Source organism: Heterodontus francisci, chromosome 19, assembly GCF_036365525.1.
Source record: "Heterodontus francisci isolate sHetFra1 chromosome 19, sHetFra1.hap1, whole genome shotgun sequence".
NCBI lineage: Eukaryota > Metazoa > Chordata > Chondrichthyes > Heterodontiformes > Heterodontidae > Heterodontus > Heterodontus francisci.
Window position 1 is genome coordinate 11,715,382 of NC_090389.1, and position 18,811 is coordinate 11,734,192.

General features: G+C 41.8%; 1 protein-coding gene across 1 annotated transcript in view; it reads left to right on the top strand.

Annotated features, from left to right (window-relative positions):
* The window catches only part of LOC137379957 (testis-expressed protein 264-like), a 456,807-nt gene that overhangs the window by 55,956 nt on the left and 382,040 nt on the right, over positions 1 to 18,811 (top strand). Inside the window, exon 2 of the mRNA XM_068051380.1 lies at positions 17,383 to 17,604. Coding sequence (XP_067907481.1) covers positions 17,383 to 17,604 — 222 coding nt within the window. The remainder of the gene's footprint in view (positions 1 to 17,382; positions 17,605 to 18,811) is intronic.

Sequence of the window (18,811 nt, forward strand, 5' to 3'; positions counted from 1 at the left end):
AGGCACTTCACAGGAGCGTTATAAAACACAATTGACATTGTGTCACACTGAGAGATATTGGGGCACATGACCAAAAGTATGTCAAAGAGGTAGGTTTTAAGGAGCATCTTAAAGGAGAATAGAGAGGTGGAGAGGTTTAGGGAGGAAATTCCAGAGCTTTTGGGCGTTGGCAGCTGAAGGTATGGCCGCGAATGGTGGAGCAATTAAAATCGGGAATGTTCAGGAGGTCAGAATTAGAGGAAGGCAAATATCTCTCTGGTTGTGGGGCTGGAGGTGATTACTGAGATAGGGAGGGACAAGGGCATGGAGAAATTTGAAAGCAAGAATGAGAATTTTAAACTCGAGGCATTGCTTGACCGGCAGCCAGTGTAGGTCAGCAAGCACAGGGGTCATGGGTGAACAGGATTTTGTGCAAGTTAAAACATGGGCAGCAGAGTTGTGGATGACTTCAAATTTATGGAGGGTAGAACATGGGAAGTTGGCCAGGAGTATGCTGGAATAGTCAAGTTTGGAGGTAACAAAGGCATGGATGAGGGTTTCAGCAGCAGATAATCTGAGGTGGGGGCAGAGTCGGGCAATGTTACGGGTAATGAGCGGTCTTGGTGATGGCATGGACATGTTGGAAGCTCATCTCAGTCAAATGTGACACCAATATTGTGGTCAATTTTTTTTATTCTTTCGTGGGATGTGGGCGTCACTGGCTAGGCCAGCATTTATTGCCCATCCCTAATTGCACTTGAACTGAGTGGTTTGCTAGGCCATTTCAGAGGGCATTTTAGAGTCCACCACAGTGCTGTGGATCTGGAGTCACATTTAGGCCAGACCAGGTAAGGAAGGCAGATTTCCTTCCCTAAAGGACATCAGTGAGCCAGATGGGTTTTTACAATAATCTTCGGCAATGGTTTCTTGGTCACCATTAAACTAGCTTTTTTAAAAAAAATCCAGATTTATTAATTGAATTCAGATTTCACCATCAGCTGTGGTGGGATTCAAACCCATATCCCCAGAGCATGAGCCTGGGCCTCTGGATTACTAGCCCAGTGACATTACCAATATGCCACCACCTCCCTTCCTTTTGGTTGAGCCTCACACAGTTGCCAAAGAGAGGGATGGAGTTGGCTTCAGTCTTCCCAATATTTAGTTGGAAGAAATTTCTGCTCATTCAGAGCAGATCTATCAGCTCAAAACTGGACATCCATGAGGTGCTGTGGACCATCAGAAGCAGCAGAATTGTATTCAACCACAAGCTGTTACCTCATGGCCCAGCATATGCCTCACTCTGCCATTACCATCAAGCTAGGGGATCAGTCCCAGTTCAATGAGGAGTGCAGGAGAGCATGCCAGGAGCAGCACTAGGCATACTTGAAAATGAGGTGTCAACCTTGTGAAGCTACAACACTGTATACTAAACAGCAGGAGCAGCATGCTGTAGCCAAAACGATCCCATAACGAACGGATCAGATCAAAGCTCTGCAGTCCTGCCACATACAGTTGTGAATGGTGGCGAACAATTAAACAACTAATGGGAGGAGGAGGAGGCTCCACAGACATCCCCTTCCTCAATGATGGGCGAGCCCAGCACGTCACGGCAAAAGACAAGACTGAAGCATTTGCACCCATCTTCAGCCGTGTGGATGTTCCATCTCGGCCTCCTCTTGAGGTCCCCAGCATCATAAATGCCAGTCTACAGCCTCTTCAGTTCACTCCACGTGATATCAAGAAGTGACTGAAGGCACTGGATACAGCAAAGGCTGCGGGCCCTGACAACATTCCGGGTGCAGTGCTGAAGACTTGTGCTCCAGAATTAGCTGTGCCTCTAGCCAAGCTATTCCAGTACTTACATCTACCCAACAGTGTGGAAAACTTCCAAGGTATGCCCTATCCACAAAAAGCAGGACAAATTTAACCTGCCCAATTACTGCCCCATCAGTCTACTCTCAAACATCAGCAAAGTGATAGCACTGTCAATGACACCTCCATCAAGAGGCACTTCCTCAGCAATAACCTGCTCACCAATGCTCAGTTTGGGTTCTGCCAGAACCACTTGGCTCCAGACCTCATTACACCCTTGTTCTAAACATGGGCAAAAGAGCTGAATTCAAGAGTGAGAGAAGAGTGATTGTCCTTGACATCAGGGCAGCATTTTACTGAATGTGGCATCAAGGAGTAGTAGCACCATTGAAGTAAATAGAATTAGGGGGAAAATTTTCTATTGGTTGGAGTCATACCTAGCATAGAGGAAGATGGTTGTGGTTGTTGGAGACATCTCAGTCCTAGGACATCGCTGCAGGAGTTCCTCAGGGTAGTGTCTTACGCCCAACCATCTTCAACTGCTTCATCAATGACCCTCCCTCCATCGTAAGGTCAGAAGTGGTGATGTTAACTGATGATTGCACAGTGTTCAGTACCATTTGTGACTCCTCAGATACTGAAGCAATCCATGAACGCGTACAGCAAGACCTAGACAAATTTAGGGTTGGACCTATGTGTGGCGTGAATGTTACTTGCTACTTAAGTACCAGGCAATAACCATCTCCAACAAGAGAGAATCTAACCATCTCCCCATGACATTCAATGGCATTACCATCGCTGAATCCTCCACCACCAACATCCTGGGGTTTACCATTGACCAGAAGCTGAACTGGACCAGCCATATAAGTATGTGGTTATTACAAGAGCAGGTAAGGGACTTGGAATTCTGTGCCAAGTAATTCACATCCCTTGAATGAATAAAAAAAGCTATATATACAAGTTTGCCCATGACAAAAAAATTGGTAAGTTGTGTAGATGGGAACATAAAATTACAAAGAGACATTGACAGATTAAGTGATTGGGCAAAACCGTGGCAGATGGACTTCAACACAAGTAAATGTGAGGTCATCTACTTTGAACCAAAAAAGGATATTTTTTTCTTTAAATGGTGAAAAGCTAGGAACCTTGGAAGTCCAAAAAGATTCAAGGGTCCATATGCGCAGATCACTAAAATGTAGTAGGGAAAAAATAATGAAAATGGCTAAGGGAATTTTTTCAGCTTTATAGTAGATGGCTAGACTATAAAGAGGAGGAAGTTTTTCTGCAGCTGTCCAGCCCTGGTTAGACTGCGTCTGAAGTACTGTGTTTGGTTCTGGGCACTGCATCTTAGAAAAGATATGCTGACCTTGAAAGGAGTGCAGTGCAGATTCACCAGCTCAAAGGGTTAGATTATGAGGAGAGATTACATAAATGAGGTTTGCATTCCCTAGAAAATAGAAGGTTAAAGGATGATTTGATTGAAAATTTTAGAATTTTGAAAGGCGTTAATAGGATAAATAGTGAAAAATTTTCTCTGCTGATTGGGGGGGGGTGGGGTGGTGGGTGGGTGTGGTGGTGGGGGGGTTGCTGGGTGTGGCTGGAGGTGTAGGGCTGGGGGTGGTGCAAATCTGGAACAAGGGGACATAACTTTAATATAAGAGCCAGGCCATTCAGGCAAGAAGTTAGGAACACTTCTTCATGGAAAGGATGGTAGGAGTACAGAACACTCTCCCACAAAAAGCAATAGATGCCAACGCAATAAATAATAAATTTGAGAGATTTTTGCTAACCATGGGTATAAGGGAATATGGGGTTAAGGCAGTATCAACAGGATATAGATCAGCCATGATCTAATTGAATGGTGGAACAAGTTTGAAGGGCAGCATGGCCTACTCATGTTCCTATATCACTCTTTTTCTCTTGATATATTTATAAATATTTTTACTGTTAGCTTTAATACCCCTGGCAAGTTTTTTTCATATTCCTTTTGCACCTCTTAATTTCTTTGTGTCCCTTTATTGTTTTTAAGAGCTCTGCCAGTCTGCTGGATTTTGACTTTTGCTTGCACTTGTGTAAGCTTTTTCTTTTAGCTTGATACTGTCTCTATCTCATTGCTGACCATGGTATTTCACTGAACAAGTAGAGCTTTTGTCTTTTTATGGGCATGTTGTAGTTTTGTATTGTGTTACGAAGAGTACTTTTTTTTGTAAAATATGTTTTAAGGACTTATAGTTGAATTATGGACATTGATTCATCTGGAATCTTGAAGAGATGCTGAACTTTGTGTTTCTTTTTAAAGAAGTCACCAGAAGGTTCCTGGATTTGGCTTGTAAACACGTTTTACTGGAAGGCACCTGTCGATAATCACCCAGCAGGGGTTGTTTTTGACTTGGGGAGATGTTTGCAAAGAAGTGACAGGTCAAGATTTATAGAGGTCAGGAGGCTTGACTTCTGAAATGTTTTTAGTTTCCAGTTGAACTGTTACAATAGACAGTTGGCTTTTGCCTGCCAGAAGAGGACCCAGCTCATTTCTCTCTCTTGAAAAAAACGCTGCATACAGCGTGTCAGCTTCCTATTTCCAACTGTATTTGAAGAAACCCTCCTTATCGAATATGTGGGAAGTGAAAATCCTTGTTGCTGCATTTCTGCTGTAAGACCTATCTAAAACCTCTGTGGCTACATTTCTTGGAAAGCCTACCCAAACTGATCTTCAACATTGCCTGAAAAGAACTGTTCTAGGAAGATCCCAGTGAGAACCATCTATATGTATTTGGGATGCCAAACCAAAACCCAGAACAAATATTCTGCCTAAGTGTTTTTTTTTGTTTTCTATGTAACAGCACTGTAAACAAAAATCCTTTTTATTTTCCGGTTAACTGCTGTGTGTGTGAGGGGTTAGGATAGATAAGGTGCTTTGATATTTCGATTTTTGTTTGAATGTTTTACCTCATTACTGGTTAAGACTTGTTTTATAATAAACTGATAATTTTGTTTATTAAAGAAACCTGGTTGGTGTGTTTTATTCTGGGGAAAATAGAGTATATGATTGTATCAGTAAGTTGGAAAATGTACTTATCTGTTGTAACCTGTGGAGAAGTGGGACTAGAATAAACAGTGCACACCTCCCGCCTTGGTCGTAACAATTGTACCAAGTACTTCTTTCAGTTTGTGTGTAGGCTTACCCATTAACAGCTCAGCCCTGTTTACCGTGGTCAATTTATGTCTTATCCCCTTGAGGTTTGCCTTACTTAAGGTTTAAATCTTGCTTTTCCCCGTCAAACTTAATATTAAATTTGGTCACATTTTGCAAGATATTCCCTTATTCAGATTGTTAACTAATTCTGCCTCATTATTCATAACTAGCTCTATATTTAATGCCTCTTTTCTTGTCACGAATACACTATAGAAATTGTTATGAAGTGCTTCTATTTTAAAATTTTTTTTTGAAGATTTGTATTTTAGAATCATGGACATTGGTTTATTCGGGAAAACTGAAACGACTCCATGGATGTTTTTTTACAAGGGTCACTGAGAGGTCTTGTTTGAAAACAACTGTTACTGGAAGTCACGTGCCTTAAGCTCAATAAACAACAGAAACCTTGGTGACTTGGGGACGATGTTTACAAGTGAAGTGACATGTCAAAATTTAGATGGTCAGGAGGTTGCTTTTGGGATATTGTTTTGACTTTCTGGTTGGGTTGTGGACTGTTTTGAATTAGTTGGAGATCAACCTGCCAAGAGAGAAACACCCAGCTCATCTCTTTCCTCCTGTCTCTGTGAAACCTTTCAAAGATCCTGTGTGTGGGAGCTAAAACCCCTGATGCTGCATTTCTCCTGAGAAGCTGGAAAAACTTGCCAGATTAATTCACTGCCTGAAAAGTACTGCACCAGAAAAGATCCCAGTGACCTGTCTACGTGTCCTCTGACGCCAGACTGTATGCCATTTTGGAAACAATATATCTCATCTGTTTTCTTCAAGAATTAGCAAGTATTTGGCCAAAGTATTTTTTTTGTCTTTTTTTGTAAAAGATGCTCTGCAGAGAAAATGTCTTTTTTTCCCTCTTTAACCAGTGTGAGTGTAAGTGTGTGTGAGTGGGGGGGGGGGGGGGGTTTAATAAAGAGAACATAGAACATTACAGCGCAGTACAGGCCCTTCGGCCCTCGATGTTGCGCCGACCTGTGAAACCATCTGACCTACACTATTCCATTTTCATCCATATGTCTATCCAATGACCACTTAAATGCCCTTAAAGTTGGCGGGTCCACTACTGTTGCAGGCAGGGCGTTCCACGCCCTAATACTCTGAGTAAAGAAACTACCTCTGACATCTGTCCTATATCTATCACCCCTCAACTTAAAGCTATGTCCCCTCATGTTTGTCATCACCATCCGAGGAAATAGACTCTCACTATCCACCCTATCTAACCCTCTGATTATCTTATATGTCTCTATTAAGTCACCTCTCCTCCTCCTTCTCTCTAACGAAAACAACCTCAAGTCCCTCAGCCTTTCCTCGTAAGACCTTCCCTCCATACCAGGCAACATCCTAGTAAATCTCCTCTGCACCCTTTCCAAAGCTTCCACATCCTTCCTATAATGCGGTGACCAGAACTGCACGCAATACTCCAGGTGCGGCCGCACCAGAGTTTTGTACAGCTGCAGCATGACCTCGTGGCTCCGAAACTCGATCCCCCTACTAATAAAAGCTAACACACCATATGCCTTCTTAACAGCCCTATTAACCTGGGTGGCAACTTTCTGGGATTTATGTACCTGGACACCAAGATCTCTCTGCTCATCTACACTACCAAGAATCTCCCCATTAGCCCAGTACTCTGCATTCCTGTTACTCCTTCCAAAGTGAATCACCTCGCACTTTTCCGCATTAAACTCCATTTGCCATCTCTCAGCCCAGCTCTGCAGCCTATCTATATCCCTCTGTAACCTACAACATCCTTCGGCACTATCCACAACTCCACCGACCTTCGTGTCATCCGCAAATTTACTAACCCACCCTCATCCAGGTCATTTATAAAAATGACAAACAGCAGTGGCCCCAAAACAGATCCTTGCGGTACACCACTAGTAACTAAACTCCAGGATGAACATTTGCCATCAACCACCACCCTCTGTCTTCTTTCAGCTAGCCAATTTCTGATCCAAAGCTCTAAATCACCTTCAACCCCATACTTCCGTATTTTCTGCAATAGCCTACCGTGAGGAACCTTATCAAACGCCTTACTGAAATCCATTTACACCACATCCACGGCTTTACCCTCATCCACCTGTTTGGTCACCTTCTTGAAAAACTCAATAAGGTTTGTGAGGCACGACCTACCCTCCGCAAAACCGTGCTGACTATCGCTAATGAACTTATTCTTTTCAAAATGATTATAAATCCTATCTCTTGTAACCTTTTCCAACATTTTACCCACACCCGACGTAAGGCTCACAGGTCTATAATTACCAGGGCTGTCTCTACTCCCCTTCTTGAACAAGGAGACAACATTTGCTCTCCTCCAGTCTTCCGGCACTATTCCTGTCGACAATGACGACATAAAGATCAAGGACAAAGGCTCTGCAATCTCCTCCCTGACTTCCCAGAGAATCCTAGGATAAATCCCATCTGGCCCAGGGGACTTATCTATTTTCACACTTTCCAAAATTGCTAACACCTCCTCCTTGTGAACCTCAATCCCATCTAGCCTAGTAGTCTGTATCTCAGTATTCTCCTCGACAACATTTTCTTTCTCTACTGTAAATACTGACGAAAAAAAAGAATTTTTATATTTCATTCTGTGTGTTAATTCTTTGTTTCATTACTGGATAAGTCTTGTTTTATAATAAAATGATAGTTTTGTTGTTTATTAAAGAAACCACTTGGCCAGTCAAGCCTACTGCACCATTCAATAAGATCATGGCTAATCTACCTTAACTCCGCCTGTCCTGCACTATCCCCATATTTCCTAATTCCCTCAGTACCCAAGACTACAGTGACCTCTGACATGAATATACTCGATGACTGAGCTGAGCATCCACTCTGGGGTAGAGAATTCCAAAGTATCACAACTGTTTATTCTGAGACAGTGTCCCTCTATTCTAGATTCCCCAGCCAGGGGAAACATGTTCTCGGCATCTATCCTGTCAGGTCCCTTAAGAATTATATATGTTTCAATCAGATCTATTAAAATCAATTAAATCCTCGTTTTCAAATTGATCTATGGCCTTGCCCTTCCCTATCTCTATAACCTCCTCCAGCCCTGCAAGCCTTTAAGATCTCTGCACTCTTTCAATTCTAGCTTCTTGTGCAACCCTGATTTTATTTGTTCCCCTGTTGGGGGTTTTGCTTTCAGCTGTGTAGATCCTAAGTTTTGGAATTACCTCTCTACCTCTCTCCTTCTTTAGAAAATACCTTAAAATCTACCTGTTAGTCCAAGCTCTTGGTCATCTGACCTAATATCGCCTTAAGTGAGTTGGGGTCAAATTTCTGTCTGATAATCATTCCTGTGAAGTACCTTGGGATGTTTAATTATGTTGAAGGTGCTCTGTAAATGCAAGTTGTTGTTATCATCAGGGACAGAGCTCCTGGACAAGAGTGCTTGGACGAGAACTGATCAGAGAGAGTCAGCGTGGATTTGTAAAGGATAGATCATGTCTGATTAATCTAGTTGAATACTTTTGATTTGGTGGATGGTGGCGAATCTATAGATGTTGTCTATAGTGACTGCCGGAAAGCATTTGTTAAGGTTCTGTACAGGGTTTATTAGCAAAAATGAAAGTGCATGAAATTGGAGGCAACCTTGCAACATTGGTTAGAAATTGTTGGGAGGTTGGCGACACAGAATAGGGATAGTTGTTGGAGTCCAATCACCTCAGCCCCAGGACATCACTGCAATATCTTAGGTCCAACCATCATCAGCTGCTTCGTCATTGGCCTTTCCACCATTGTAAGTGGAGATGTTCGCTGATGATTGCAGAGTGTTCTGTTCCATTCACAACTCTTCAGAAAATGAAGCAGTCCATGCCTCCATGCAGCAAGACCAGGGCACCGTTCAGGATTTGGCTGATAAGTGGCAAAAACCTTGGCACCACACAAGTGTCAGGCATTGATTATCTCCAACAAAAGAAAGTCTAACCATCTCCTCCATGACATTCATCAGCATGACCATCACCAAATCCCTCATCAGTATTCTGGGGGTCGCCATTGACCAGAAAGGTAACTGGACAAGCCACATAAATACTGTGGCTACAACAGAAAGCCAGAGGCTGTAGTCTGTGGTGAGTGGCTCACCTTCTGACTTTCCAAAGCCTTTCAGCCTTTTACAGGTGCAAGTCAGGAATACTCTCCTCTTGTCTGGATGAGCGCAGCTCCAACAACACTCAAGAAGCTCAATATCGAGCAGCTCATCTGATTTGTCATCCTATCCACCAGGTTAAACATTCACTTCCTCCACCACGGGCACACCGTGGCTGCAATGTATGCCATCTACAAGATGTACTGTAGCAACTCGCCAAAGCTCCTTTGGCAGCACCTCCCAAACCTGTGACCTGTACTGGCTAGGAGAACAAGGGCAACAGGTGCATGTCAACACCACCACCTGCAAGTTCCGATATAGGTCATACTCCATCCTGACTTGGAAATATATTTCCATTCTTTCATCGCCATTGGATCAAAATCCTGGAACTTCCTCCTTTACATTACTGTGGGGATGGCAGCAGTTCAAGAAGGTGGCTCATCATCTTCTCAAGGGCATTTGGGGATGGGCAAAAATTGCTGGCCTTGTCGACGATGTCCACCTCCCTTGAATGAATAACAAAACTAAAACAGAGAGGAGTTATGAATAAAAGATCATTTGTTGGTACAGCAATGTACGTAGTAAACAAAACAAAATGGATGAACTGGAGACAATTTGTAGAGCGGATCTGAATATAGTAGAAGTGACTAAAACATGGTACATAATGAATAGGATTGGCAGCTAAATATTACAAGATATTAGGAAGGAAATGGAGGGAAGAAGGGAAGTAGTAGCTGTACTAGTTAAAGATAACATAATGGCAGTAGATAAAAAGAATGTAACTAGCAGTAAGATACATATAGAATCCATATGGATTGATTGAAAAGATAAGGAGGGATCCATCACTCAAATAGGTATATACAGTAGACCAACAAATGGTGGAAGGAAATTGGAGGAAGTAAGATATCGTCAAATTTACAATGTGAATGGTCAGCATAGAAGAAGAATAATGAGAAATTTTAACTATTCCCAAATTAACTGGCAGATGTTGCGAAAGGAGTAAAGGGAATCAAGGGGTCAAATGGCTGAGTGGATAGCAGGTTAGCTAAAAAATAAAAAGTGGACAGTAGGGGTAAAGGGTAGTTGTTCAGGTTGCAAGAAGGTAGAAAGTGGTGGTGTGCAAGGATCAGTGCTGGGACCACTGTTATTACTAATTTATATTAATGATTTGGACTTGGGAGTAAGTAACTCAGTATCAACATTTGCAGATGATACCAACTGGAGTGTACAGCTTACACTGAGGAGGAATGTAACATAATACAAGAAGATGTTAGAAAACTTGCACGCTGGACAGTTAAGTGGCAAATGAACATAGATAAATGTGAGGTATTAAACTTTGGTGGGAAAAACAGAAACACGTCTGTAATTTTACGCACCCCCCTCCCCCCCCCCCCCCCCCCACCAGAGAGTGGGATGGTATTGGGGGGGGGGGGGGCGTAAAATGGAGCGGGAGACTCGGTGCGGGGGGGGGAAGGCCCCTTCCCGACCTGCTCCCGCCGCTATTTTACGCAGGGTGGCAGCAGCGAAAAACGGCCAGCCCACCCCAGGCCAATCAAGGCCCTTAAGTGGCCAGTTAATGGAAGTCCTGCCTCAGACCAATTAAGGGCCTGGGAACCGCAAAATGCGGTCTGGATCCTCATGCCAAGCGGAGGCGGGATCGCACTGACTTTTTGGTTGGTGAACGGCTCCTGTCCGCCGAGGGTAAAATTCCGGCCATCACCTACATTTTAGAAAATAGGCAATTGAACTGGATAAAAGAGAAAAGGGATTTAGGGATACATGGCCTATATTTCGTGGGCAGTGGTGAACAAACAGCACTTGCCGTTCATGCTTGCTTACAGCTGCCCATAGAATTTCTGTGAGCTTTTGCACTTGGCTTGCGGTAATCAGACTGGAAAAACAGCACGCGTCCTCTACAAGGAATGTGGGGCCTCCATTAAGACGCTTCTCAAAGCATACGTCTTTGAGCAAGCTTTTGTCATCTATCCTAATATCTCCTTATATGGCTTGGTATCAAATTTTGTTTGACAATGCTCCTGTGAAGCGCCTTGGGATGTTTTACTATGCTATACGTGCTAGATAATTGCAAGTTGTTGTTGTGAACAGGGTAAGCAATAGTGTATCTCTTCAATCAATCAGATTGAAGAATCCTCACCAAAGCACACAGAGTTTAAACCAGGATGGGCAAGTTGGAATATTTAATGCAATGTAAAAAAAGAAAGATGGGATTAAGAGGGAGAGAGATAAGAGAGAAAGATTTTTTTTTAAAAGGTTAAATTTAAAAAAAAATCTCCAACAATAATTAATATCTGAAAGAATGACACTCCACACTTGAAGTTAATTTTCAGTGCCAGAAAGGTTGTTTGGCAGTAATTAAGACTCATCACACTATTAAAAATGGCTTACACTTGAATGGACAAATATGGAGAAACTTCTTTACTCAAGAGAGTGGTTAGAATGTGGAAATTGCTCCCATAGAGGAAGTGGAAGAGCCATATAGCTTAGAAATCTTCAAAAGGATACTAGACAAGTGCATGAGAGAAAAGGGAATAGAAAGATACGCTGAAAGGCTGAGATGAAATAGTTAGAATGGGAGGAAACTCATGTGGAGTATAAACAGCACAAATTAGTTTGGACAAATGACTATTGCAATGCTAATGCTCTCCTAGGTGGCCTCCCATCTTCTACCTACCATAAACTGAGCTCATTCAAAGCTCCACTGCCCGTATTCTAACTCAGCACATCCCATTCACTTATCACCCTATCGCTGACCAATGTTAGCTCCTGGTCCAGCAAAGCCTTAGTTTTAAAATTTTGCTCCCTTTTTTTCAAATCTTTCCATGACTTCACCCCTCCTTGACTCTGTAATCTTCTTCAACCCTACAAATCTTTTGAGAACTCTGTGCTCCTCCAATGTTGGCCTCTTGTACATCCCCGATTTTAATCGCTCCGTCATTGGTGGCCTTGCCTTCAGATGTCTAGGTCCTAAGCTCTGCAATTCCCTCCCTAAACCTCTCTGGCTCTCTACCTCTCTTTCTTCCTTTTAAGACACTCCTTAAAACCTACTGCTTTGACCAAGCTTTGGCTATTTGCCCTAATAATTCCTTATGTGGCGAGCTGCCAAATTTTGTTTAATAATACTCCTGTGAAGCATCTTCGGATGTTTTACTACATTAAAAGTGCTATCTAAATACAATTTGTTAATTGTGTTGAATGACCTGTTTCTATGCTGTATAGTTTACGTAAGTACAAAAGTAATCAGAAAGGCTTAATCAATGTCGGCCTTTATCTCAAAGGAGCTAGAGTACAAAGGGGAGGAAGCTATAGATCACTTGTACAGAGCTGAGGTCAGACTCCAACTAGAATACTACATTCATTTCTAGGCGTTGCACCTCAGGAAGCAGATATTGATCTTGGGCATGGGTACAGTGAGCATTCACCAGAATGATACTAGGGCTAAATTATGAGTATAGGTTGTATAATTCTAGTTTAGAATCTAAAATGGTAGTGGAAATCTGAAACTCCTCCAAAAGGCTGTGGATTCTGGGTCAATTAGATTTTTGAAGGCTGAAATGGAAAGCTTTTGTTGGGTAGAGGTATCGAGGGGTATGGACCAAAAGGCACGAGGAGGTGAGGTATGGATCAACTACAAGTCAATTGATTGGTAGAATAGACTCAAGGAGCTGAACAGCTTTCTCCTCTTCTGATGTCATGTTGTCTGTCTTTGGCTGCTGTTTCGCACACGTCTTGGAACTCTAGGCCTGTAACTTTGCAGTTGCTGTTCTTCCTGGTGCTCTTCTTCCACCTCAACCCCTTATAACATTCCCCAGGGAGAACACTGAACTCCCAGCTGGATTTCTGTGTTTTGTGCTCTGGGCCTCTGCTGCTTTTGCTCTTCAGCCTGTTCTGTTACCAATTACCAACCTGTTTTATTAGAGCTGCTCAAGGCTATCTTCTGCCCAGCCCCACCCTCACCCTCTTTGTTCCCTTCTCTTTCACTGCATATGCTTCTCTGTACTTGCCTCTCCTCGCCTTTTCCTCTCCCCCCTCTGCTCTGCTCTCCCTTAACTTTTAATGGCCTTCAATTCTCTTCACTGTTTTTCTGGCCCCCGCCCCAGCCTCTAACTATGCACTCCTCTACCCCGCTGTACTTCCCAGGACCCCACTGTACATCCCTATACCTCCCACCCTGACTAACCTTCCTGTGTTTTCCCTTGCAGCATCTTCCACCATCATATTCCTACCTTCCCTGGTCCAGTTATTCTCTGCCTGCACTTGTTCTTGACTCCTTGTGTGCAATGCCAATTAGAGCTCAACTGATTAGAAAAAAAAAATCCACCATTATAAGGAGAATTCACCTAACAACGAATTCCATTTCTGTAGTTCCTTTAACATAGTAAAACCTTCATAGGCACTTCACAGGAGTGTAATCAGACACAAATTGACACTGAGCCAAAGGAAGAGATATTGGGATAGGCTTGCTGAAAGAGGTAAGTTTTAAAGTAAAGTTATGGTTGGGTGTCTTAAAGGAGAAAGGGAAAGACAGAAGTTTAGGGAGGAATTTCTAGATCTTAGGGCCTAGATGGCTGAAAGCACGGCTATCAATAGTGGAAGTGGAGGAAGAAATCTTTCACTGTGTTTAAAAAAAACTCTATAAAAACACTTCACTTTTTAAATAGTTTATTGATTCGTAAATATTGTATATTGTCACATTTCTGTCTCACCTCACCCCTTTCCTCTTTCTCCTTTGTTTCCTCTCCTCTTACACACTCTCTCCCTTCTTCGCTTTCCTCTCTGTCCTTCCCTCTCCTCATCTATTTTTCCCTTTGATACCCTTTCCCTGTCCTATTACCCATTTACAAATGATTTCTGAGAGATTGCAAGAACCTGCCAGTCAGCCAACCCCACATTCCATCATAATGTCCAATAAAGAACTTGATTTCTATAGACCTTTTACAACCTCAGAATATCCCAAAATGTTTTACATCCCATAAAGTACTTTTGAAGTGTAGTCACTGGTGTAATATAGGAAATGTGGCAACAAATTTCCACACAGCAAGGTCTCACAAACAACGATGAAATAAATTATTAGATCATCTCTTTTAGGTGTTGGTTGAGGGATAAATGTTGGCAAAGGAGCCAGAAGAAGTCCCCTGCTCCTTTTCAAATAGTGCTTGGGATCTTTCATGTCTACCTGAGAGGCCAGACAGAAGCCTCTGTTTATCAAAAGACAACACCTCTGATAGTGCAGCACTTCCTCAGTCTTGCAGTGAAGTATCAACCCAGATTATGTGCTCAAATCTCAGGATATCCACTTCTACCAAATTTCTTAATACTGCCATGGATTGCTCTATTGCGGCTAATCCATACCCAAGCCCCAGTACTGTTAAGTATAAGCTAACTATAACCATAGGATGGGCAATAAATACTGCCCAGATCCAAAGAGTAAACAAAACAGAATATTTGTCGACTTGCCATGAGCTTTTCTGTGTAATAATGTTTCACAGTGTTGATTTCTGGCTGCTTCCTCTCTTGATTTTCTTCAGTCTCCCTTTGGGGAGATGGCTGGCTATCACTCACTGGCTCTTTAAAGTGATCGCACAGAGGTTAGAAAACCAGCTGTGCAGGAATCATTGATCGGGAATTTGTGCACATCAATCTGCAACAATATGTTTACTATCAAGTGGAAATTGTCTTGCTGGAAAGTTTACATCATGACAGTTGCTCTTTAAATTGTGAGTGGTAATGACACACATAGGTAAGGCTCATTTGACTGATTCCTAGGTTGAGAGGATTGTCCAATGAGGACAGATTGAATAGACTAGGCCGATATTCCCTAAAGTTCACAAGAACAAGAGGTGATCTAATTAAATGTATAAAATTCTTAAGCGTCTTGAGTGGGTAGATGCTAGGAGGCTGTTTCCTCTGGCTGGGGAGTCTAAATCTATGGATCACAGTTTCAGAATAAGAGTTTGGGCATTTAGGACTGAGGTGAGGAAAAATCTCTTCGTTCAAAGGGTTGTGAATCTTTGGAATTTTCTATCCCAGATGCTCAGTCATTGAGTATATTCAAGACAGAGATGAGTAGATTTTTGGATAGTAAGGGAATCAAGGGATATGGGTATAGTGCGAGAAGGTGGCGTCGAAGTAGAAGATTGGCTATGATCCTATTGAATGGCAGAGCATGCTCAAAGTGTCGAATGGCTTGCTCTTGCCCCTATGGCTGTGTTCTTAAGTAAACTGACTGGGAGGAGTTATTGAGCCAGCGGTGTGAGGGAGCTCAATTAATGTCAAACCTACAGTTGTTAATCAAGGAGCACCTAAGGAAGTTGTATCATTTCAATTGTGCGGTTTATTTCAGCTCCATTGCAGAATCTTGACTCCTAGAAACCACTTAATAACATCCTCCATTATGTCATCAGCATACACATTTTAAACCAAAATATTGTACCCAAAATATTAACCATAGATTTTGTAGAGATTTGCTCTTGTGTTGATGCAAGGGGAATGGGGGAGACCTGAAAGCAAGATTCATGTTCTTTTAAAAAGCAGCCTCCTGCAAACATTCCTATTCCCCTTTCAACTGAGGGTTCCATTTACCTCCTTTAATGGCAGTAATTTGCAAAATGACTCCTATTGAACTGTTGTCTATTGTAATTTGTAACCAAGGGTTTTGCAAAACAAACTACTGGAACCATAACAGATGCTAAAGTCTTTTTTGATATGAGTAAAAATATCCAAGTCTGTTGTCTTTGTAGCTGATTTGTGAGGAATCAAATGCCACGATACTTAATAATCAATATCAGACTGTTGTGTACTTTGTATTCTATAAAACAGTTTATGTGTGTATTGCAAGACTGTGAGACTGGTTGTGTCTTAAACTGCCACCAGAATGAAATACAAACATTGCATAAGGTTATCTGACATGAGAGATTGGCCTGTAATGTGCTCATGTTCATTGGTTACTTTTACTTGTACATAACAGGCCTTGTTTGCACTTAATCAAAGGAAATATTATGCATTTTACCTATGTTTGTTATAGCAGGCTAGAATGGTGGGTGGACTCAGGTGTCTCATGCTATATGGTGGAAGGACTAAATATTAGGCATTATAGTGCTGCCTTTTTCTATTACTTTTGATAAGTGTTACCATTTCACTTGAGGCACTGGGGTAGATTTTCAACTTTCTAGCCAGGTGTGAAATTGATGTTGTGCATCCAGCCATTTGTTATGGAAATCGTGGAATTTTCAGTTCCAATGATTTCCATAACAAGTGAGCCATCCACAAGACCAGCTTTATGCCAAAGTGGAAAGTTGACAATGTACCGCATTGCATCTATATGCTACCAATTTCACGAAAGTGTTAGTAAGTGACCTTTCATGTATGTGTCACTGTCTGCTGTCTAGGTGGACTGGACCCCTTGTACATACTTAACATTGGTAATGATGTGTAATCAGGCAGAAAGTACTGTCATTTACAGAAACAAGATTTATTGAAACACCAGATATGGGGAGGGGGAATTGCAGGTTTAAGAATAGAGTGAAATGAAGGTTTCCATAATCCACAAAATACTAAGTCAACAACCTTACCCATAATCTTTGCAATGACCTGTCCTGCTGGATGCATTGGACAGACAGCTAATAAGTATTCCTTTAGTAAAAACAAGAAATGCTGTAAATATTCAGGTCAGACAGCATCTGTGGAGAGAGAAGCAGAGTTAACGTTTCAGGTCAGTGACCCTTCAGAACTGGCAAATATTAGAAATGTAAAAGGTTATAAGCAAGTAAAGTGGGGGTGGGGCAAGAGATAACCAAGGAGAAGGTGTAGATAGGACAAGGTCACAGAATAGCTGACCAGAAGGTCGTGGAGCAAAGGCAAACAATATGTTAATGGTTTTTCTTTAATGTAATTTTACTTTTTTATTTCTTTAGCTATCTTTGGACCAAGAATGCTCTGCTGTGGGTAATTAGATAACTGAGGCAGATTTGTCAGTATTTTCTTATTGAGAACAAGAATGAAGTGAACATTGAATTGGCATCCTTTTGGGAATAGCTAGCACGTGTGAATGTTGCAACACATCAGTACTTGTTCCATAGTCTTGGTGTGGAGAGGGGCAATTACATGTTTAAGGATTGTGCAAAATTTAACTTTAATTGTGTAGAAATGGTACAGTGGTGTACTTTAATACTTATATTAGTGGTATTTTGCATCTAATGATACCGGCATTATGTGGAATTTTGTACATGTTAAAATGTCATTAGACATGAGTTAACATGAACTCCTTTTATGATTGCAGGTATCAGAAGAGAAGCTGCGATATATAGCAGGCAGCATCCTGAGCGAGGGTGATGAGAAACCATCTGAAGAACTGGTCAAACTGTTTGAGAAGTTCGGCTTCAAGATAATCTCCTTCCCAGAAGTCACACATGTTGTTATGACAGCTTTCCCTTTCACGACCTTCCTCTCACTGTTCCTAGCAATGTACAGGGTGTACCCAGTCCTGAATAACTACATCAAGGTAGGAACCAACCCATCAAATCATTTAGTGGAAGTTAAGCAATTCCTCATTTTCTTAGTATAATCCATAATTGATGTCCTGTATTTGGCAAGTGCCAATATCACAATTTTATACTCTGCAATTGGCTCACAGTGATACATAAGTCTAAAGCCTTGAAAATGGCCAATACTGTGCAAGTCATGGTACCACTAATTTTAAGCCTTCTAACAGCATGGACACCAGAAACATAAGACTCCTGCAGTATAAGTTGTTGTTCCCTTTGAAATTTGGCATTCTTACGTGTGTCCCGATGAGTGCAAGATGAAAAGCTTCGACAGCATGTCTTTTTTTTCAGCAATACACCTTGGAATACAACAGTATCCACACTAATGGCGAGTTCTGTGAAAAGCATTGCAGAAAGTGTTTGGGTAGTTACCCACAGTACATTGTAATGCTCATGGGTGCTGTTGAAACTGATTATATTAATTGGATTAATAGTATACCAACTGATTTCAGAACCACAAGGAGCTGAAAGTCTATTTACCGTGTTTGTGTGTCACTGCTATTTATAATTTTCCTACAATATAGCATTGATTGATGTTGGAGTGTCTCATGTAATTTCTATTTAAATGTCCCATTATTGAAAAAGTCTGGGAATTTTAATTTTTAGTAATTGCCTTATAGGGAATAATAGATGGATTGGACGCTTTCCTGTGTGCATGGGTTAGTATGTGAGCTGAAGTACAGTGGCTGCATATTCCTTCACTTAAGGTCCTCAGTTATGTGTGTTCAGGGAGGATTTTATGGCCATTTGCTGTGTGTGACATGAGGAAGTCATGGCAGGCTTAGCAGCGCATTGTCATGCACACATTGTAAATTTGTATTTTAAGCTGATATCATTATGCAGGTTTTTTTCAAAGAAGCAAACTGTTTTAAATTTTGTTTTTTTTTGTACTCTTGAATCTGCTGCCAGGAGAAGGGAGCCACATTTAGCGGTGTAAATACTGTGAGCCAGTTCATCGGCATGGGGAGTCTCAGAATTAAAACCAATACAGCACCAATATAAAAATGACTCATCACATCTTCCATTGTCTAATGAATGGGGACAAGCTGTGGATGAATTATAGTTCTGTAGTTATAGTCAGTCCCTCGGCACAGTGGCGCAGTGGTTAGCACAGCAGCCTCACAGCTCCAGCGACCCGGGTTCAATTCTGGCTACTGCCTGTGT